At 29.9% G+C, this 24395-nt stretch overlaps 2 protein-coding genes and 1 pseudogene across 2 annotated transcripts; 2 read left to right on the top strand and 1 right to left on the bottom strand.

The window, feature by feature from the left end:
* Positions 1–330: 330 nt before the first annotated feature.
* LOC138937038 (uncharacterized) lies at positions 331–23084 on the bottom strand. The gene is made up of 4 exons (XM_070302910.1): positions 22898–23084; positions 8251–8366; positions 5769–6013; positions 331–449 (listed from the first exon to the last, which is right to left on the bottom strand). Exons 1-4 carry the CDS (start codon positions 23060–23062, stop codon positions 331–333), a joined length of 645 nt encoding a protein of 214 aa, XP_070159011.1. The 5' UTR covers positions 23063–23084.
* On the top strand, positions 16347–18406 carry LOC138937037 (uncharacterized). Its single transcript, XM_070302907.1, has 2 exons — positions 16347–16725; positions 17142–18406. The coding sequence occupies exon 2, from the start codon at positions 17255–17257 to the stop codon at positions 18404–18406; it is 1152 nt and encodes a 383-aa protein (XP_070159008.1). The 5' UTR covers positions 16347–16725; positions 17142–17254.
* Positions 18450–21129, top strand: LOC138937036 (uncharacterized; annotated as a pseudogene).
* Positions 23085–24395: the final 1311 nt, after the last annotated feature.

Genomic DNA, 24395 nt, shown 5'->3' with positions numbered 1-24395 from the left:
CCCAAATTCCTTCCGGCAAACGATCCCAACTACCGTGCCTCTCCGGAGGCACAACACTGTTATTATACAATCAATTGCATTACAGTTTTCCTATTTCAATAGAAGAAAGGAGAAAAGAGAAAACTATAATTACACAGAGCAAACTTCTTTATTATTCACGCAATTAATAAAATATTAAACATTCTCGCATGTCTTATTATTAGATCTTGATAGAGATCAGACTTCTTAAAAAGCCGAATTTTCTCATTAAAGATTTTTATGAGCATTAATCAGTCAGTTTCAAAAGATTAATAAAAATGCTAATTCAAATATGTTGAAGTTAGTTGCAGATTAATTTGTGATAGAGACATCAGCACAGCTTGTAAAAGTCTCTTGTGGACCACAACCTATGCCTTGTTTTCCATCTTCACAAATGCCCCAAGTATTTCCAGTGTGATAGTTCCATCTAAATCAGAGTTGAAACATATATAAATTTGTTACTTATTTGTAAATCATTCTATAATATACATATATACAGGGTGATTCAAAACAACTTTCTGTCCTTACAATGTCATATACTTGACACTATTCTAAGACGATTTTTCCTTTGCCAAAATTTTTTCCGAGGCTTAGTTTTTAAATTATAAACCAAAATGGTTAACGAATTACGGGCCGCGTACGCGAGGCAGGCAGGGGCGGTGCAACTCACCGTCCAATGTTGGTAATTACGTGAGGTGCTCGTTGCGATCAACTGTTTGCTACATGCGATAGGGTGTATGTGTGAGAGAGAACGTATACGCGTATACACACACATACACATTCTCTCTTTCTCTGTCCCTTTCTCTCTCTCTCTCTCTCTCTCACACCCATCGCATGTAACAAACAGCTGATCGCACACAAGCACTCTCTTTCTCTCTCTCTCTGTCTTTCTTTTTTACATCCATCGCATGTAGCAAACAGCTGATCGCACAGACGCACTCTTTCTCTCTCTCTCTCTCTGTCTTTCTTTTTTACACCCATCGCGTGTAGCAAACAGCTGATTACACACACGCACTCTCTCTCTCTCTCTCTCTCTCTCTCTCTCTCTCTCTCTGTCTTTCTCTTTTACCCATCGCGTGTAGCAAATAGCTGATCGCACACATGCACTCTCTCTCTCTCTCTCTCTCTCACTCTCACTGATTCTTACCTTTTATGTAGTAATTCGTTGCCCTCATACGACTCAATAAGTAATACTTCCGTGTGACACGAGTAACTAGCAAACTTTTTTTCACTCACAAATTGTACCACTTATCGAACTTATACGAATTAATCCACGCACTTTATCGATAAATTGAATTTATTAACGATTATAACTGTTAATCACAATTTACTGATTATTACCGATTAATTATTAAAATAACTCGAAGAAAGAAACGCATTATTCGATGCGGAGGTTGCGCGACGATAACAAGCAAGTTATGTCGGTAGCGTTGCCGGCTGTCGGCTGCTGAATGACTGAATGTATCACATTACGCGTGATCGACGCGGACGCTATCATGTGTCCTGTGATCGGCTAAAGCCTCCGACATTGTAAATTCGCTAGTTTCGAAAACATGAAACTATAAAATATGAAAATATAATGACGTATAATAACATCGTTTTTTTTAATAAATTCAGTTTATCGATAAAGTGTGTGGATTAATTCATAAAAGTTCGATAAGTGATACAATTTGTGAATGAAAAAAAGTTTGCTAGTTACTCGTTGTATCACACGGAAATATTAGTTATTGAATCATATGAGGGCAACGAATCTCTACATACAAGGTAAGAGTCAGTGAGTGAGAAAGAGAGAGAAAGAGAGAATGTGTATGTATGTGTATACGCATATACGTTCTCCCTCATACATACACCCCATCGCATGTAGCAAACAGTTGATCGCAGCGAGCGCCCCACGTAATCACCAGCATTGGATGATGAGTTGCACCGCTTCTGCGTACCTCGCGTACGCGGCCCGTAATTCTTTAATTATATATTTTGGCTTATAATTTAAAAACTAAGCTTCGGAAAAAATTTTGGCAAAGGAAAAATCGTTTTAGAATTGAGTCAAGTATATGATATTGTAAGGACAGAAGGTTATTTTGAATCACCCTGTACATTCTATAATATACAGGGTGTCCCATTTTAAAGGACCCACTCAAAAACACTGCATTAAATTGAAAAATGTTTCAAACAAAAGTTGTGTGGCTTCAAGAGGGCCATAAGATGGTGACAATGATTTGACCTTGGAAAATCATTTGAAGGTCATGTGAAGGTCCACTTTAAAATCTTAAATAGAAACCCCCATTTTTTATTTAGTATTCTTGTAGCTGACATCGAGAACTTTCCAAAATACTATAATAAAGTATTTTTTCATTAAGTACTTTTTGAGTTATTTTATATTTTAATCTGACATATTTTGATATAAAAAATTAAATATTTCGTAAAATATTCAGTTTTCGATCATTTTACCGTAATACTTCTATGTACAGAATAATAAGACAAATTAATTAGTGCCAAAAAAAACAAATAATTGTTTAAAAAAATACATTGTAAATAATTTTCTTAAAAACAATTTTTTTTATACTAATTAATTTGTCTCATTATTTTGTACATAAAAGTATTATGGTAAGATTATCAAAAACTAAATATTTTACGAGATATTTAATTTTTTATATCAAAATATGTCAGATTAAAATATAAAATAACTCAAAAAGTACTGAATAAAAAAATAGTTTATTATAGTGTTTTGGAAAGCTCTCGATGTCAGCTACAAGAAAGCTAAAGAAAAAATGGGGGTTTCCGTTTAAGATTTTAAAGTTGACCTTCACATGACCTTCAAATGATTTTCCAAGGTCAAATCATTGTTACCATCTTATGCCCCCTTGAAGTCACATAACTTTTGTTTGAAACATTTTTCGATTTAACGCAGTGTTTCTGAGATATTTGAATGGGTCCTTTAAAATGGGACACCCTGTATATATTTAAAAAAAAATTTAATTCTGTTAAATAATCCTATTTATATATGTACATAGTATATACACAGAGTTATATATATACTCTATACATCTATTTTCTAAAATTTAAGAAACATGAATTTATTATATATAAAACAGATTATATTTTTTCACAAATTGACCTATAATGCTTGATATATATGGTATAATGCACGGATATAATTTAAAATCAATCTTGTAAAGTTCTTGTAAAAAAAATTAAAAAAGATTTTCGGTTTTAGTAAAATAAAAATAGAGAACATATCTTTTTGTTTTATATAAATATATTATATTTGCATATCACAAAATTGCTACTTCTTTTGAAAATTTTTTGATTTTTTTCTCTTATCATTTGGCAGAATTTTGGATTCACTGATGTATATGTTTTTTAATTATTTGGCCGAATTTTGCATTCGCGAATGTATATCTTGTATATTTTTACATAAAATTTCTTTTATAAATAACATAACGTAAAATAATCTTTATTTTTGCATTATATGCGACAAATAAAAGATGGAAAATCATTTGCTTTACGCCAATCAACATTGAAAATCGCTTCTATGTGTAATCGAATATGTACAAACTACTAATTCAAAAATGTTTCAAATAAAAATTTCTTGTTAGTTTCGAAAGGTATTAATGTTTTTATTTTTATTTGTTTATATCCTGTAATTAACACAGTTTTATTGCATCCCCCCTCCGACTCCATTCTATATATAAAAATATTAAGAGAAAATTATCAAAAAATCAATAATTTTAACATTTTATGAGAATATATAATCTCACAAAATATATTTAGTTTCCAATAATTTTATTTTTATACTTTTATAAACTGAATATGAAATGAATTGATTGATATAAAACTTACATAATTTCACTAAAAAAATATTTATGTGTTGGAGGTGCTATATTGTGCTTGCATGAAGATGTCATTAATAGATAGAATCCACAGATTGATTTGTAAAAAATGTAACAAATATTTTAGTGAAAAAATAATTACTTTACAAGGTATTGTAAGTATATAAAAAAAAAAATTAAAGTAAAAATGGAGGCAACGTAGAAGATTATCTAGATATTTTAAGATCTTAGATATAAATTTTTTATTAAAGAGAAAGTTGCAAACGCCAGAAAGAGAAGTGATAAACTATCGAAGGTTCTGGGCATTCTGGGTGCAAAATAATTATAACGATCACAACGAAATTATTAAAGCGATTTTAGAAACAAATAGACACTACAATATTTTACATTTTATGTCACAAATAGCATAAATTATAAAATGTTTTGTGAACTATTGGTTTTTTAATAATTCTGATATAATATTTTTATTTGTGAAATGATGAAAAGAATCGATTTTCTCGAGATGTATATAATATTATGGTACAATAGTATAATTTATGATAATTATTTACATTAACGGACACATGGCCTTGACCTTGATATACTTTGACATACTAAGGACGTGACCCTGAGTAACTTTTTCTTACAACTTAATCGGCAGTCATTGTTTATTAAAAAATTAAAAACACAAAAAGTTTGAGAAACTTGCCACGTTGTTAATGCTAGAGGAAGTAATTGGTATATTGGTTATATGCAGTATAGAGATAGTTTCGATGAACTTGACCTTGACATATATTGTCAAGATTATCACCCTGAGTAACATACAAAAAGTTTTAATCAGCGCTTATTGTTTATTAAAAAATTGTTCTACAAACAAAATTTATAAAGCATTAATATAAGTGGGTGTAGTTCCGAAAAGTTCTCACCCTCGATTTTTTTGAAACTCAGTATTCTTACGTATTTTGATGCGCCGATTACAAATATCATAGTGAAAATTAACGACTATTTGATTTTCATGGTGAAAACCATGATAAACCCATAAAAATTATAGTTTTTTACGGTTATCTTAGTAAATACGGAAAATCATGATAAATGTGTTTTAGACAAAAATTTTAGATCTCACAAAGATAAACATTTTATGTCTTATTCATTTTTACTGTACGAGTGATAGTTTTCGACAAATTGGATTCTAAATCTCTTATATCTGTCCTCCTATTTAAACATGTACTTCGCAGTACATATATGATTCCACATGGGTTTGCAACTTTCCACGCAAACCTATTTGTCTAGTTTTCTGGTAATGGAACCCCCCGCAAAGGGGCGGAACCCACTGTTTCCACGCATACACTTTTCCACGCAAAGCGAGGTTCCACATGGGTTTGCAACTTTCCACGCAAAGCAAGGTTGAAACTTCTATACAGTACTGTCAGCCTTTATAGTTTCACCTATACAGCCATTGGTTTGAGATGTATGTTTAACTTTGATTTTCTCGAAAACTATTATTCGTACAGTGAAAATGTATAGATCCTAAAATGTTTATCTCCGTGAGATCTAAAATTTTTGTCTAAAACACAGTTATCATAATTTTTCGTATTTACTGAGATAAACGTAAGAAACTATAATTTTTATTTTTTACCATAAAAATCAAGTAGTCGCCGATTTTCACTATAATATTCGTAATCAGCGCGTCAAAATACGTAAAAATATTGAGTTTCAAAAAAATCGGGGGTGAGTACTTTTCGGAATTTCATCCAATAATGATCGCCGATGTAAGGAAAAGTTATTCAGGGTCATGTTCTTGACAACACATGTTAAGATCAAGGTCATCGGCGAAGTGTCCGTTAATGTATATAATTATCTAATATGTATATTGTTAGTTATTCTATATAACAATTAAATGATTGTCGGATATGTTAAATTATATTTTTATTTCTAATCTGAGTACGCAATGTTCACATGTGACATCTTTTGGTAGAACCAGTTTGATAACGTATTCTTTTGCTCCGTAGATATTAACAGGAAATTTGTAGCCGCTACCGTCCGCTAATAAGAGACGGTGCTGATCGAAGCACTTATCTGTTTCTAATTCCTTCTTTGTTTTAAACGGACAGAGACTGAATTCAAAGTGACCTAAGTGACTGGCTGTGAGAAGAACAGTTACATCGATGGTAGAACCTGTTTTGTATCTGTGCACAGTGATATTTTCATATAACATACATTCCATGTAACACATTCAATGATAGCTCAACTCATGAAACAAAAAAATAAATTGACTTCATAATAAAATATCAGAAATTGTGAAGTTAGTAGTGTACCATAGATTAGGTTTTCCATTTGGCTCTCGGTATTGACTACGTACTTGGTATTTATCTTATTTGTATTTTTATAATAAATAGTTAATTTTTGGGTAATATTTGATTGTTGTTTACTTTTTAAATAACTTCCTATTGTTTGCATATACAAGTTTTGATTCTTTTTTATGTATTTGCACGCGTTTTTTGTTTCTTTTTTAAAAGTTTTTTTAGGAACTGTATATATAAATATAAGCATGTGTATGTGTGTGTGTATAAGCTTTTAACGTAATCGGCAAATTTTATATGAGTTTTGTTAATTTTTGTTCGAGAATCGACCTCGCCGAGATCGCCCAAATCTTTAGAAACGCTCAGAGATGAGCGAGAAGCTGTTATGTGTGTAACGCGAATCCGTAGATCCGCTGGAAGACGAGGAGATTTTAGAAAAGACTCAAATGCAGATAATCTTAACTAATTATTTTATTTTGAATACTAGGAGCGAGCGACGGCACGTATTCCACGATTCTGACGGAAATCTTCAAAACGTCCTGTTAATGACTGCCTTTCACGTGGTTCGGAAATCTTGATTGAGAGCTTCTTTCTAGAAACTCTCGCGAAAGCGGAAATCTTGCACGCGGACGCCGGATGAAATTTGGCGCGAAGCAGAGGACATTCGCGATGCGGGTAAGGAGCGTCAACTCTCGGACGCCACACATGAGTTCACAATGTCTTAGCACTAACGGAATAAAGAGTACAGTATTAGATATAATCGAATTGACCGCCGCGAGAATATAAACACGATCGGATGCCAGACAATTCGATTTTGAGACGAGTAAGCCACTGTAAGTCCGATACGAGCGAGAATAGAGAAAGAAAGTTGATCGAGCTCGATGAACGTCGACCGGCTTGAAACGTCATTATAGGCAGACTAAATCGACCGACCGCGGAAGCTCGCGCTCAGCCGATGGAAATAACAAAAGTTTTTCGGCATTGAACGTTCGAAAACCAAGTGTTCGTCACGGTTTTTCACTATAAGAATCACGCGATCACGCACCGAGCGGGTGACCGTGACGCTATTTGTTCTCGCTCGTGTTTTGTTTATCAAGGTACTCGTTTGAATTTAACGGCGATGTTCGCCGTTGAAATTTAGAAACGAAATTTAATATTGTAATTTTGAACAATTTAAAAAAATAAATTATAATTTTGTATTAAAAATATATTTAATTGCAGTACAAACATGATCCTTTCTTTTGCTTTACAAAAAATATTTGTAAATATGTCGCAAATAGTTATTGTTCAGAAAATATCGCGACTTTTGCGCAATCTCATCACCATCATCTCACTCACTCTAATCCTTCTCTTTAGTGTTCTTTCTCTCTTCCTTTTCTCTCTCATACGCGACCTCAACCCAATCCCGATGCCGGTCTTATCAATCCAATCAGCATCGCACCACGCTATCAGCCAATCATAATCAAGCTCTCAGGAGCTTTTCCGCGTTCCTGCGTCGATATCGACCCTTCCGGTGATCCTCGATCATTCCTCGAGTAACGGTCTTTCATAGCGCACGCTGTCTTTGGAAAAATCGACAAAGCTCTCGGAATTTAGTTTGCTATTCGGATCGGATCTAGAAATCAATCTCACGGTGTTCTCAAGAATCTCAGTGAAAGTAAGGACATTATCAACCGGCAGTCAATCATCGAATTGAGTGTAAGTGCGAATATTCGCGAAGTGCGGCTCGGACCAACGTACGTGTGCGTGGACTCTAAGCGTTCTTCCCGACACCCCCCGAAACCAGAAACTCCTCTGGTACTTTATCAAACAGTTATTTATAAAACTTATATCAACGAAAAAATCATGAATTATTAAAAAATTAGACTTTACTCTTTAAAACTGGAAGCTTGTCATCATTTATTTAAGTTTATGATTTTTAACACTTTTCTTTTTTTATTTAAATTGTGTGGGTGTGTGTGTTGGTGTGTGTTGATGTGGCAGGGAATATGTGAGTGTGTGTATGTGTGTGTGTGTGTGTGTGTGTGTGCGTGCGTGCGTGCGTGCGTGTATTCGTGCATGCGCGCGTGTGCGTGTGTGTGTGTATGAGTGGTTAGAATGACATTATTATATGATTCACTCACTTTTGAACGATTATTCCGGTTCCATAAATCCCACCATTTTCGTTTGGCCGTGGTCGGGGTAGAGAATAATCGTCACCGCATTCTCCGCATTTGCCTCCATTTTTAATATGCTGAATCTAATAAAATTGTTTTTAGTTTTTTTTTATATGATTAAGTTATATTTGTTTATTCTTATTTCTCTGTATATCTTTTTCTATTCACTAATAAAAATATTCTATTAAAAGTATAATAAATTCATTAAAATACAAATAAAAATATTTGGATAATTACTAAATTAATTTCAATATAAATCAGAATTTCCAATAAAATATAATTAAGAGGACATACTCGTTCGAACTCTCGAAAAATAAATACATTTTCTAGATTTTTTGCAGCGCAACGACCTGATAAAAACTTTATTTTTTTACAATATTAATCCAATATTATGGTAAAACTTAAGATTAAGGGCGACCTCATCGTTTTCAATGACCTTGATATATGTTGTCAAGGACATAATCCTAAATAATTTTGTCTTCTAATTTAATCGTCGCTCGTTGCTTACAAAAAAACACTAAAGATGGATTTTTTCTTAAAAAACGAAACTTTTTTCAACATACTATCATTTTTTTATTTTTTAAAATTTTGAAAACGCTTGGATAACTATTAATATATTCAATAAAAAAAACTTGTATTTTTTATTTTAGATATGATAAATGAACGTTTTCACGTACACAATGCATGAAAATATAAATCTGCAAATATTCGTATAACTTTTAAGAAATAATTTTTTAAGCTGGAAATTTTTATTTGGTAAAAGTGCATAATAATGGACCCGGCCGCAACGACCTTAGCTTTGATGTATGTTATCAAGGTCACTGTCCTGAGCATTCTCCAAAATGTTTTAGCTCTCGCTCGTTTTTTATTAAAGAGTTAACTAGATAAAACATAATTTTTTTAATAAATTTTTCTTATGTACATTTAATACGGTGTACTTTAGCACACTGCTTTCCTACTTACCGTATTCCTACTATAACATACTATTTATTTATATGTCTTTACTAATGTAAATAAAACGATAGAAACTATGCCGTCCAAGATACAAGCATATCACAACAAACCTTCTCAGTTGATCTTTGTTCTTCTTCGTAATTGTGAGTAGAAATTAAACACAAAATGCTGCTTTACGAATTCATAAATCTGACGTATAATAAACAGCAGCTTATTAAATACCAGTGGGAGAAAAAAGTCATCCACCGAGAAATAATATGTCCGCAGTGCAATACAATTTTAAATATAAGATATGAATCAAATGTATATATTTTACACTGCACAAATAAATATTATAAACAAGTTCGAGGACGAAAAAAACAGCGAAAAATTTGCAATTTTAAAATCAACCTATTTCATGGTTCGCGAAAAGACATTTGAGTTTAATAAATATATGTCGATTTATTGCATATTTTTTATATATACATCCACCACGTCAAAGTTTCTTAAAACAAGAACTATAGATTAGCAGCCATACACAATAGTTGACTGGGACCTATTTTTGTCGTGAGGTTAACATTAAACATAATTGATTAATATGTGTCTATTATACTTTATTTCTTTATCTCTTTATTCGTTACTATCAATAGCTATTAATGCAATGGATTACCAATCATCAACAACAAATCGGCGGACCAGGCATTATTGTTAAGATAGACGAAGCAAAATTAGGGAAAAGAAGAAATAATAGAGGCCAATGAATTTTCGGAGGAATAGAGCGAAACAGTGAGAAATTATTCATTGTTCCTGTATGTGATCGTTCAAGTCATAATTTATTTCCTATTATAAAGGGTGATTCAAAACAACCTTCTGTCCTTCCAATGTCATATACTTGACACTAGTCTAAGACGATTTTTTTTTGCCAAAATTTTTTCCGAAGCTTAGTTTTTAAATTATAAGCCAAAATAGTTAACGAATTACGGGCCGCGTACGCGAGGCAGGCAGGGGCGGCGCAACTCACCGTCCGATGCTGGTGATTACGTGAGGCGCTCGCTGCGATCAACTGTTTGCTACATGCGATGGAGTGTATGTGTGAGAGAGAACGTATACGCGTATTCACACACATACACATTTTCTCTCTCTCTCTCTCTCTCTCTCTCTCTCTCTCTCTCTCTCTCTCTCTCTCTCACACCCATCGCATGTAGCAAACAGCTGATCGCACACACGCACTCTCTTTCTCTCTCTCTCTCTATCTTCCTCTTTTACATCCATCGCATGTAGCAAACAGCTGATCGCAGCGAGCGCCTCACGTAATCACCAGCATCGGACGGTGAGTTGCGCCGCCCCTGCTTGCCTCGCGTACGCGGCCCGTAATTCGTTAACTATTTTGGCTTATAATTTAAAAACTAAGCTTTGGAAAAAATTTTGGCAAAGGAAAAATCGTCTTAGATTAGTGTCAAGTATATGACATTGCAAGGACAGAAGGTTGTTTTGAATCACCCTGTATATAATATAACTCGCCACATAGCGTCAAGATCGATTATTTATTCAGATTGTTGGAAAGAACCCCAGTCAGCCAGGTCTGTTCTAACAGATATTGCCAAGTGCTTGCTACAAATTATTGTCAGCAAAAAGGCTACAAATTTGGTACAAGAGTTGTTATTACCGATTAAACTGGCAGATTGCCGGCAAGAATCAAGCAAAGCTTGCTAACATAACTACACAGCAAATTGGCGGCAGAAACCGAGCAAAGCTTGCTGACATGACTGACATCAGATTGTCGGCAAAAACTGAGCAGGATCTAGAGTGCGTAATCTGATGGCAAATTGGCAGCAAAAACCGAACAAAATCTGCAGCTTATTACAAAGTATTATAAAATAATTCAGTCGCTTATCGCTATGCGGCGCGTTATTCATTATCTATACCCATATTCAAATTCTTGTCATGAGTGTATATAAAGCCTACAAAATGCTAATAATATTATAATATATATATTTCTATCAGTTCAATTTTTGACACAATTCTTATACAGAAAATTCAGATATTGAATTGATTTTTTGCAAATCGGACAGATAATTGTTCGATTTTCACTTATTCAAACAATTTCTGTCCAAAAAGATCTTTAATTTTATAAATTAAGTTATTTGAATTTACCTATATGTTTTAACATATTAATATATGATTTTATATAATGTCTAATTATCTAATGGTCATTTTATGACCAAAACTTATCATCATTTTATTACTTAGGGTTAAGGCTTTAAATCTATTTAAATATATATTTTTATATGAATGGCCAAAAGCTGCAGAATTTGTTCGGTTTTTGCTGACAATCTGCTATCAGATTGCCTTGTGCAGATCTTGCTCGATTTTTGCCATCAATTTGACGTCAAATCATGTCAAGCTTTGCTCGGTTTTTGCCGTCAATTTGCTGTCAGGTTATGTCGACAAGCTTTGTCACCAAAACACAAGCTTAATGCGGACACAGATGGCACTGGATTTGTTACCAAGTTTTGAGCGAATTTGATGCCAATTTGGCAACAATTTGTTATCAAATTGCTTACTGGGACAGTTATGTAATTTACATAATTAACATAAAACTGTAAACCATAAACAAAATTTCATTGATTCTACCACAGGCGCTCACACACAAAATATAGAGCGTTTGTAGCGCGAAATGAGAGCGGCATTACCACTTACCACGCTATGGTACACGTACGTATCATTATGAGGCATATCTTGCAGAATTTGTATTTAAGAGACATTATAAGTTCAACGAACATTTCGAAGGTTTTTTCGATATAATGAGTAAAGCATATCCATTATAATGACATTATAATAACATTTAATAAACTCTTTTTCATTATATATATAAAAATGTATTATTAATTTCTAAAGTTATAAACTTTCCTTAAATATATCCACCCTACAATTCTTGTGTGGGTGGGAAATTATATGCGTGAACGCAGTGAGTTCCCCCCCCCCACCCTATGGGAAGCTCCACTTCCGGAAGATATAACCTAACTCAAACCTATTTATGATTTAATACTAAAATTTGATTTAGGTTAGGTTATATCTTCCGGAAGTGGAGCCCTCCCGTAGGAGAGGCGGAACCCACTGCGTCCGCGAATATATTTTATAACGCGAAGCAAGGTCTACTCTACAATTCTTATGTAGGAAAAGCGAGAAATCGTTTATACTTATACTATTTCCACATATATATTAGTCTCTCTCTCTCTCTCTCTCTCTCTCTCTCTCTCTCTCTCTCTCTCTCTCTCTCTCTCTCTCTCTCATTTATGCTTTTCAATACTCAAAATAAGTGCTATAATTTCCAAACTTTTTTTCTTAATAACTTTTTAATAAAAAATGAGCGACGGCTAAAATCTTTTGGAAGTTACTTAAGAACCTACATATGTACAACATATGTCAAGGTCAAGGTCATTGGAACTGGGTTCGCTATTATAAACTTTTACCGTCTAAAAAATTCATTTTTCGAAGGTTCAAACAGGTATGCCTTCTTAAATACTATTTTGAGGAAATTCTACTTAATACTTCTAAAAACTAATAATAAACTTGCGGAAGGTTTTTTTTTAAATTTGCAATATTTTATTTTAAAAAATGCATTTCTTTCAAGTATTATTTAATTGAAGTTTAATAAAATTTTAATGTGTGTGTGTATATGTGTGTGTAAAAGCTGTTAATAAAATTACCAAACAACGTTTTAAAATAAAATGAAAACATACAAAGAAATGTGTGAAAAATTTTAAATTATAATCGATTTATAATGTATTATTCTTATATTTAGTGATTTTTTAATTTGCTGATTTACATTGTTTTCTTTTACATTAGTTTTTTGATATAATGAATAATGAATATCTTTGAAATCTTGTGAAATTCTGCAAGATAATTAAAAATAAAATTATTAAAAGATATTAAAAATAAAATTTTATGAAATTTTATATCTGTAACAAATAATTATCAATAATAAATATAATATAATAATAATGATATACCAATAATAATACTCAATATTTATTTCAAATATTTAAAAAAGGTATATGTACGAAATATACTTTTCATAAAATTTCAAAATTATTTAAAAAATTTTTTAAACGAGATTTTTCATAAATTTTTATTTAATTTGAGATATAAAAATTTTCTTTGAATTTATATAAGAAATTTGTGTTTTGTTAAATCAAAATAAATCAAATATTTAGTATACATATAGGGTACATTCCATCAAAAATGGCCACCCCCTTTTATCTTTTAAACTTTAAACTAAAAAAAAAATAGACTGTAACAAATAAATATCAAGTTAAATGGTTCAAACTGAACTCTATTGTGAGCATAGTGGTTGTTTCCAAAAACTATCTATGTTAACGAATGAAGAGATATACATAATTTTTTTTATAAAAACGAGAATATTTCGATATATAAAAAGTTAATAGCGGTTTAAAAAAAAAATTTGTCCCATTTTTCTAGATCTATTTTCAATGTCTGCCATTTTGTAAAACATTTTGCGTAACTCAATTTTTTTTTTTTTGGCTATTAAGAAGAATGTTCAAGCTTTTATTTGTGCTTTTTTTCCCAATACGATGTTTTTTTGCTGAGTTCCCAGACAGCACAAAACGTCCTCAGGATCATCCTGAATATGTCCAGGACGGTTCAGGACATTTCTAGGACGTTTCAAAATAATATATTTTATGAAAATTTAATGTGCATATATGATTATTTTACTTATATACGATATTTAATATAATTTAGAAATTTTAAATATTATAATAAGGTATAAATGTCCCATGAATGTCCACTGGATAGCTACAGGATGTAGGATATCTGGCCTGTTATTCCAGATAGTTCGCAGCATCCCAGAATTATTCCAAACATATCCAGGATGTCCTGAGATACTCCTCAGGACATCCTAAGTACATTAGGTTTATTTTTTTGTACTAGGTCCTTTGCTTTTTTTCTCTCAAACATCCGAATATACATTTATCTCATTTTAAGTGCAGAAAATGCTAAGGAGTTTAGATAAAACGAACAAACCTAATTATATATACAGAAAATAGATATATGATGTCCTAGAAATATCCTGTGGATTTCCCTAGAATGTGTTTAAATTTTTGCATAAATATTTATACAATAAATACTGGAGATATATAACAGTGTTTTTTTATTTAATGTATATTTCTCTCGGAACTGAACAATTTTTATCTGAAACATTTATCTAAAATATTCTTAGTACTTTTCGAGATATTTATAGCTATATCAATTAAAATGGGACATCTTATATATAAATTTGAAAATCCATAATATTAAATGTAATTATCATAATATCATGTGATGAGTGCCTTATTCTTAATAACAGAAGAAGCGAGTCACATAAAAGAATGGCAATCTTCTTTTAAATATCGCGCACTGCATTTAGTAAACGCGCATGCGCAAATATCATATTCGGGAAATAGTATCATGGCGGGCGAGTACTAGCAGGCAGAACAGTGCACGTGCGAGACAACAATATCGTCGCAGTGAACGAAAGTTTTGGTAAGTAATAAAACAAACAAAGCTGTAAACTAATTCATTAAATAAAACTGTAAACTAATTCATTACGCATAAAGATGGAATGAGTCGGATATGACGCATGTGGAAGTGTAATATGAGTCACACGCTTTCCAACAAAGAACGCAAGTCGATATAAGTCGATACAAGTCTCTTCGGTGATTTTCATAGCAGTCTTAAATTTATAATCACGAATTAGGATTTGCTTATTTGGTAATTATAAATCTATGTAGCATTTTAAAATTTGAGTAAAAACGATTTTCAATACAATATCAGCTTACGAAAATCATCCTACAAGTCGACTTGTGTCGATTTATGTTCCTGGTTGGAAAACACCCCATATTAATTAAAAATAAAAATCAACTAAGCATAGCTAATATAAATACATTATATATACATTATTATATATTTTCTGTATTTTTTTATAGTGCGAGTCGTGGCATTTGTGAAAGTGGGAAAGACAGAAGATACTCAAAGTGATATTGTGTGGAAAGTTGGGATATTTACCTAAAATTATTATTGGCACAATAGAGGTAAAATATTATCCTATATATATATAAGGGCCACCGCACAAACTTTTCCATAACACGTTACGTTATGTTAAGTACTGACCGTAAACCTAGATTCGTACATAATCTTAAACTTAAGTCAACGCACAAAGAAAATCGTAACGTAACAAAAACATTACTATGTTACTTTTCTTTGTATGTTGACTGAAGTTCAAGATCACGTAAGAATGTAGGTTTATGGTCAGTACTTAATGTAACGTAACGTGTTACGGAAAAGCTTGTACAGTGGCCCTAAGGGTATAGACACTCTTAAACATTGTTATAGAAATTTAAAGATGCAGAATAATTTGTCTGAGAAATAAAATGAAGATTTTTTTTTTTTTTTTTTGAAAGTATTTTTTAAAGCGTAACATAGAGAGATCGCAATACTTTACATCATATTTAAATAGTATTCTTGAAAAGCAATCTTGAAAAGCAAAATGGATTATTATTTCAATTAGTGGAACAAATTCACAGATCAATTATCCACATATATATTCAATTATATTTTAAAACCTTTTTTCAAATTAAATTTTAGGAAAGATGATGCGCAGTGTGTAAAACAGACATCACCAATCAGATTGCTTAGTTAAGGAGAATTAGGATAGATTTGACTCATCTGCTTGGTGATTCATTTTACACTGTGTGTGCATTTGGGACTTATTCTAAAATTGAAATTTTAGAATAAGTCCCAAATGCACACACAGTGTAAAATGAATCACCAAGCAGATGAGTCAAATCTATCCTAATTCTCCTTAACTAAGCAATCTGATTGGTGATGTCTGTTTTACACACTGCGCATCATCCTTCCCAAAATTTATCTTAAATATGATTGTTAAATCGTTTATAGATATACAAAATATGTCACGGGAAAAACCTTTATACAAACGTGCAACTAGTTCCTCACATATAATGAAAATAATAAAGTTGGAAACAGAATTTATAATGGAATCTTTTGATAAACCATCAACATCCGATTTGACATCGCTTTATAAAAATAAATTACAAAATAAAAATTAATTAGAAAAGGAAAATGAATTACAAAATAAAAATGAATTAGAAGATGAAAATGAATTTCAAAACGAAAATGAATTACGAAATGAAAATGAATTACAAGACGAAAATGAATTACGAAATGAAAATGAATTACAAGACGAAAATGAATTACGAAATGAAAATGAATTACAAGACGAAAATTTTGTATCTGATAATGATACAATATTAAGAGAATCTGAGTTTTTTGACCATAACATTAGAGTCTTGCAAGATGTTACATACAATGTTATAGAAAGTAATGATTCAAATAGTGGATCAGATCAAAATATTGATTTTAAAAAGTTTTTATCTGATTGGGCAGTTACGGAATACATTCCACAATCATCATTGCGTTTGTTATTAAAAGGTATAAAACAATATACATGTTAAAATTGTCATTTTGATATTCCATTTGATCCAAGAAGTCTTATACATACTCCTCGAAATACTGATACAGATGTTTGTGGTGATGGTCATTATTATCACTTTGGTTTGTCAAAAGCAATATTAAATGCTATATCATTGATTTCAAGAAATACTACTAATATTAAAATATCTATAAATATCGATGGATTACCATTATCCAAATCATCGCAACGACAATTTTGGCCAATTTTGGGATTTATAAATAACAATAAAAAAGTTTTTGTTATTGGTGTTTATTATGGCCTACAAAAACCGTCTAACTCAAATGAATTTCTTAGAAAATTTGTGGATGATACAAAAATATTATGTGAAGAAGGAATTATTATTAATAATGAAAATATTCTATGTATACAATAGATTCGATTATATGTGATGCGCCAGCAAAAGCATTCATATTGAAGATAAAAGGACATAACGGTTATTCAAGTTGTACGAAATGCATTACCGAAGGCAGTTATATTAAAGGCAAAATGTGTTTTCCTGAAATGAATGCGCAACTACGGATAGACGCAGATTTCCGTTTAAGAAGAGATGAAAATTATCACATTGGATATTCAATTCTCTCAGAAATTCCAAATTTTGATCTTGTGCACAATGTACCTATGGATTATATGCATCTTGTTTGTTTAGGAGTTATGCGAAAATTATTGTACATATGGTTGTTTGGAGAACTTAAAATTCGTTTACGACACAGAAAAGTTGAAGCAATCTCATGGCAGCTAGAAAATGTATTAAAATTATATATGCCATGCGAATTTGCACGTAAACCAAGATCACTTACTTTAGTGAAACTATGGAAGGCTACAGAATTTAGAAATTTGCTACTATACATTGGCCCTATAGCTTTCAAATCTTTTCTTCAAAAGAATTTATATGACCATTTTTTAGTGCTACATGTGGCAATTAGGATATTATGTTCCTCAAAGTTACAAGACTTTATTGATTATGCTCACGATCTTCTTCAACATTTTGTATCATCATTCAAGTTATTATATAGTGTACATAATATTTCACATAATATACATGGACTTATTCATATAGTACAAGATGTAAAAAAGTTTGGAACATTAGATTATTTTAGTTCTTTTAAATATGAAAATTACTTACAAACGTTAAAAAAATTATTAAAAAAACCTGATAAACCATTAGAACAAATTATTCGCAGATACATTGAATATGAACAAAATAAGCTCAACCAAGCACAAGAATCTGAAATAACATGTTCTCATTTTTTGGTAGATTTCAAATCTACTTATACAAAAGGTCCTTTAATAGAAGATTGCTATAATCCTCAATATCAAATAATGAGATGCTTAAATACAACAATACGCATTGATACATTGGCAGATAATTGTTGTGGTTTAAGAGATGGAAAAATTATTGAAGTAAAAAATATTGCTTATTGTAAAGAGCTTAATACAAATGTCATTATAGGCCATGAATTCTGTCATAGAAAAGATTTGTATGATATTCCTTGTCCTTTGTCTCTTATAGGAATATTTATTGTAGAGAACTTATCAGAATTAAAGATGTGGCGAATAGAAAATGTTAAAACAAAATATGTTAAACTACCATTAATAAAAGATAATAAGTTTGCAGTCTTCCCATTGCTGCATCAATAATTTCAAATATGTTTGAAGGATAAATATAGTAAAGAATTTCATCATGGAAGAATTATACTCTATTGTCGAGTTTGAAGATGGTTTACAAATGATTCCTACCTCCTGGTTAATAAAAGATAAAAATAGTGCTCATTGGCCACAATTTACTTCGCATGCGAGATTTATAAAAGCTGTGAAAAAAAATATTTTACTTCAAGATAATTGACATATAATATAAAAAGGATATTAGCTACTGCAAGTAAGTAACATAAATAAAACAAGTGTTATATAATTTAAAAAGTTATTATTAAATTAAAAGTACATATATAATAAGTTTTTTTTTAACCGTTAAGCATTAATAAATTATATATCCTATTTAGACACATATGAGAAAGGATTACTAAAATTAAAGAAAGCAGAATTTATATCAGACATAAATTCAGAGAGCGATGGCTCTGAAGAGTTAAAAAAATCTCGAAAGAATAGGGCCAAGAAAGTAATATCAAGTAGCGATGATAATGCTACTGATGACGAAAGGATTCAGTTATCACCCTACCCTAAAATTCCACAAAAAGATGCACGTGATACAAAAATGAGTACATTTTGTGATAAGTCGAAGCAATTAGGAAGTAAGTAAAAAATATATATTTTTTCTATAACACAATATTTTAACTATTCTTATTTATATTGAAACATAGAAAAGATATCTGTTCACAAAGAAAAAGAATTGGAAAAAACAAATACTAATTTAATGGAAATAAATAAAGAAACGTATAATAATTTGGTTATTGACAATTGTGAAGGTAATTTTTATAATTATAATAAGGATATTATATTTTTAAAAATATATTAACAGACTTTCTTAAATATTTTATATATTTAATATATTGGGAGACCTTTTGTAGCAATACTTGATAAAGATGAACAAATTATATATGATGACGAATCTCCTGACAAACATTACAAAACTAAAAACGATAAAAGTTCATGTAAGTGCTAAATTTAATTAATGAATCTGTTTTAATGATTTTGTTTTATTAATTTTATATATTTCAGTAATTTTATTTTATATTTTTAGCAAACTCTAATTTTCAACGTTATGTAATAAGAAAACTGACAGATATAGGATTCAAAATATCTTTATTAGAAGAACAAGGAAGACTTATGAACAATAGATTTGATATCATGTTACAGAAACTTGATAAATGTTTTTTGCATGAGGAAATTTTGGAAAAAGAAATGACAGAACAATGTTTAATGGATAACTTCCCAATTGATAATATTGAAGACCTGGAAAAATTAGAAAAATCGTTAAATGATAATACTATTAATCGCAAAGAATTAGTAAATGTATTCTAAAAAATTTGATTAAATATAGAATTATATCCCTGATAGTCAAATCTATGGAAATAGATTTTGTCAAGTGTCTGCTATAAATTTAGTTAGCAGAATGTTAATAGAAATGTAACAGAATCTGATAACAAAATACGGCAGATAAGCAGTGGTATCAACGCAGAGTACTCGCGCCGCGAATCTCAAATTATTTCAACAAACTGTTGTTAGAAAACGAGTTTAATGTGGACATAGATGGCACCGAATCTGCTGCCAAGTTTTGACTGAATTTTTGCCAATCTACCAGCAAACATTTTACTTATTGGAATCTTTCTTACATATTTTCATTTTTATAGATTAAGCAGCTATCACGTATTGGGGGAAATAATGTCAAAGGAATCACTTTTAATCTTTTACGAATACTAATGTCGGATAAGTTAGCTGCTACATTTAGTTATGTTGGAGGAAAAAAGAAACGAATATTTTATGATTTACAGCTACGAAAAATTATATTTAGTGAGTAAATAATTAAGTATTTGAATATACACATAAATTGATATAAACAATATTTGTTCATAAATAAAATTTATTTTATTTTTTATTTTTTAGGTGTTATACGAATTCGGTTTGCGGAAGCAACAGATCATTGTATTTCCGAACCAATTAAATCTTGGTTACGACATGCGAATGAACGTTATGTAAAAAAAAACAAGTAAGTTTTTACAAATTTTCTAAGTAAATGCACAATATTTATTAAATAAGTTATTAATTAATTTTTTTTTAATTAATTTTTACAGGACGGATGACACAAATGTATAAATTATTATATATGTTTCATATGATGAATATTGAAAGAGAGAAGTGATATATTAACATTCCAGAGTAGGCATATCAAGCTTATTAATATCATACAATCAAAACCAAAATGGACTAAACGAATTTGTGCGATTTGAGACATTTTATGCGTGTAGATCAACAGATTGTTCCTTGTAAAACGAAACAAATCACAAAAATATTTACTGTTATTTTTTCTATTACTTTACATGCAAGAAAGATTTTTATATCTATTTGTACTAAATATCAGTTTTTTGCTAAATTTGTAGTCATCTGATAATTTATTGTTTTTTTCTGTGATTAGAATGTGATTAAGTTAGAATTATCGGAATTATCTAATAGAAAAACAAAATTTAAATGTTTACGTCGATATGTAATGAGAATCATATTGAAGAAGTTGTATATGAAGAACATGACGAAGCTGCTCCTAGTTGTGAGATAATATTTAATGTGGAATACTTGTATTTCAGAGAGGTAATTGCTAGTATTGTAAAGTTTATTTTATATATCACTTACAAAAATGAAATTATCCATAAATACATTTTTTTTAATGTATTTTTATAAAAGTCAAGTGCAATTTCATTGTTCTCTAAAAATATTAATGAATCTTTATATTATAAGATATTTTCTATCAGTTAAAATATAATTGGATAGAATAATTCCTATAAATTTGTTTTAATTTTCATAAGTTTATTTGCATAAAACAAAAAAACTTACTTCTTTTTTTATTTCAAATGCAAACAAATTTGCTTAAATGTTCTTATAGTTACAAGTTTACTCAGGTTGCTTTCTAGTTAGCGACAAATTGATACAAAAGTCATTTTGCCTTTATTACTTTGATTGTATAAGAAACAAAAATAGAAATACTGACTTTGATACTTACGTCGATTTGTCATTATCTGGAAAGTAATCTTAATTTGTTTACAATTACTAGTCTGTTTATTCTTACGAGAGTTAAGTACAATTTTATTTTTTATAAATTATATCACGATAGTATTCATATATTTTATATATTAGTTTAATTAGATTAATTAGTAACTAATTAAATATATTAATAACTAATAGTAACTAAAATATATTAGTAACTAATTAAATTAATTAGAGAAGTTCCTGCTAATTTATCTTACTTTTTATTTAAAATTCATATTTTAAAATTTGCATAAGTTTTTAAATACAAAGTAAAAAGGATAACGTACATTTATTTTTTTCTCTATTTTGTGAATATAAATTTAGTGTAAATGTTGAAAGCGTTCACATATTTTATATATCAGTTATGCTGTAATTTAATAGAAAAATTCTTATATACGTTTCTTTTAATTTTAGTTTAAAGTTTAACTTTAAGTTTAAGTATAATTTCAAGTTTTTTCGCATAAATTTATTTGCACAAAAAAAAACATTTTTTTAGATTGCATTTCTTTGTTGCCAGTATTGAAAATCTATAGTATATATAAAATGAATTTTAGATTTGGCTAACTTTGACTTCCGAATTTGTGCCGCATTAATTCTTCATTTGATTCTTGTTTCGTAAACATTTCACTTCATTAGGAAAAACAACCTGATACTTTTTTCTTGATGAAGTAAACTGAAATGTTCACGAAACTTAGAAATCAAATAAAGAATTTACACGACTCAAACCAGAGGCCAAACTTAATATTCATGTAGACTACAAAAGTCTCAAATATCAAAGAACGTGAACTATTTTCAATATTAGATTTTCAGTACTGGCAATAAATAACAGGACACAATTTTCAAAATTTGCTCCCTGAAACGTACGAAGAATATCCCTAACATATCCCATAGAAATCCTTAGGATGTTCCACAGGATCTCCCTGGATTCTCCAGAGGCTAGTATACGGCTATCATTTACTCTTCCTCAGGACATCCAGAGGAGATCCGAGGATTAAAATAGGACATCCTCAAGTTATCCTACATGTATGTCCTGGATGCCCTTTGGACGTCCTAAGGACATCCTTGTGCTGTCTGGGTTATTGCTATTGAAAGATGTTAAAGAATTATGCTAAAGTTAGGTGGTCCGTTTTTTTGCAGGTGAGTGTACATAGATGAATTTATCATAAAATTTTTTTATATTTTTATCTTAATAAAAATTTTAAAACTCACAAAAATAATGAGAGATAGGGATATAATATAATGTTCCAATGACCATGAGAACAAAAAATGTTGTTTAAATCAATTTTAACATATCTCTTTATATAAAATAGAAAATATGTAATAATTATAAGTATTTATAAATATAATAAACAATTTTTTATGCATATTGCTATATTTTCAATTTATTTATTTAAAAAAACACGCAATAGAGTTCTTAGTCTTATACATAATACATACTGTACGACCACCGCAGAAATGTTCGTTATCGGTAAAGTTAGGCTCTACGAGGAAGCCCTTCCTCCAGGCACTACTCCTATTTACAGGGTCCATCATTCTTCCGTGTCCATAAATTTCTTGCAGATTAATAATCATCAGCGACACCGCAAATAATTTTGTAAACATTTTAAATTTTTTATATCTTTAATGGTGCATACAAAATAAAGTTTTGACGGAAAGTATGAAGTGAATGATTTTCACCTTGATCTACTTTATATAGTTATGCCGATTGCGATAAATGATCCGCACTTAATGAGTTAATGATTACTTATGACTTCTCTTATCAGGTATGATGTATTACATGAATTGGATAAATAAAAGGCATTATTGAACTTTATTTATTACATTAACATTATAGAGTTTAATATTACGGAAGAATAATTTATTTTAATGTACTTTCACCTTGTTTCTTGAAATTTATCGTAGAAACAGGATTATAATAATTCAAATTAAAAGGAATTACATTACTTCGTATTTTATTTTTATAGGTACAAAATTTATACAGGGTGACTCATTTTAATCTTAACAGGCAAATATTTCGAAAACATGCAATTTTATAAACAAACTTTTCAAATAAAAGTTATATGATGTTAAGAGGTACGTACAATAGTGACCTTGGTTTGACTTTGGGGCATCTATTTAAGATCAGAGGATGGTCAACCTAATTTTTTCAAATGGAACCCTTATTTTTTATTACATATTTTTATAGCTTATCTCGAGAGTTTTTCAAAACACTATAATAAAGTATCTTTTCATTAAGTACTTTTTAAGTTATTTTATATTTTAATCTGACATATTTTGATATAAAAATTAAAATATCTCGTAAAATATTTAGTTTTCGATAATCTTACTGTAATACTTTTATGTACAAAATAATGAGACAAATCAATTAATATAAAAAAAATTGTTTTTAAGAAAAAGTATGTAATTATTTACAATGTATTTTTTTAAACAATTATTTGTTTTTTTCTTTACATTAATTGATTTGTCTCATTATTCTGTACATAAAAGTATTACGGTAAGATTATCGAAAACTAAATATTTACAGGTTTTGAGATATTTGCCTGTTAAGATTAAAAAGACTCACCCTGTATATATGTATGTATGTATGTACGTATATGTATATAAATTATTTTCCACACAGTTTATAAAACTTTCTAATATAATAAGATTTTATAATTATAATTCTTAATATAAAAATAATTCTTACAAAAGAAAATAAAATAAGAGAGAGTTCTGACACTATATCTCTTTCTCTTATTTCTCTTTCTCTCTCTCATATACATTTAAAAATGAATAAATAAAAAAATATATATATATTTTAAATTTTAGTACTTAAAAACTAAAAAAAAGTACTTCTAAAAAGAACAGATTTGATATTTGATCCACTATAAGGAAAGAGGAAGAAGTCTCATTTACTTATAAATCTGATTGCAAAGCAACTTTATTTGCCTGTACC

The sequence above is a fragment of the Polyergus mexicanus genome, unplaced genomic scaffold, assembly GCF_030449975.1.
Source record: "Polyergus mexicanus isolate NDT 795.1 unplaced genomic scaffold, iyPolMexi1.0 SCAF_10, whole genome shotgun sequence".
Classification (NCBI taxonomy): domain Eukaryota; kingdom Metazoa; phylum Arthropoda; class Insecta; order Hymenoptera; family Formicidae; genus Polyergus; species Polyergus mexicanus.
Note: the sequence above shows the minus strand (reverse complement) of the source record. Positions and strands in the feature narration are given on the sequence as shown.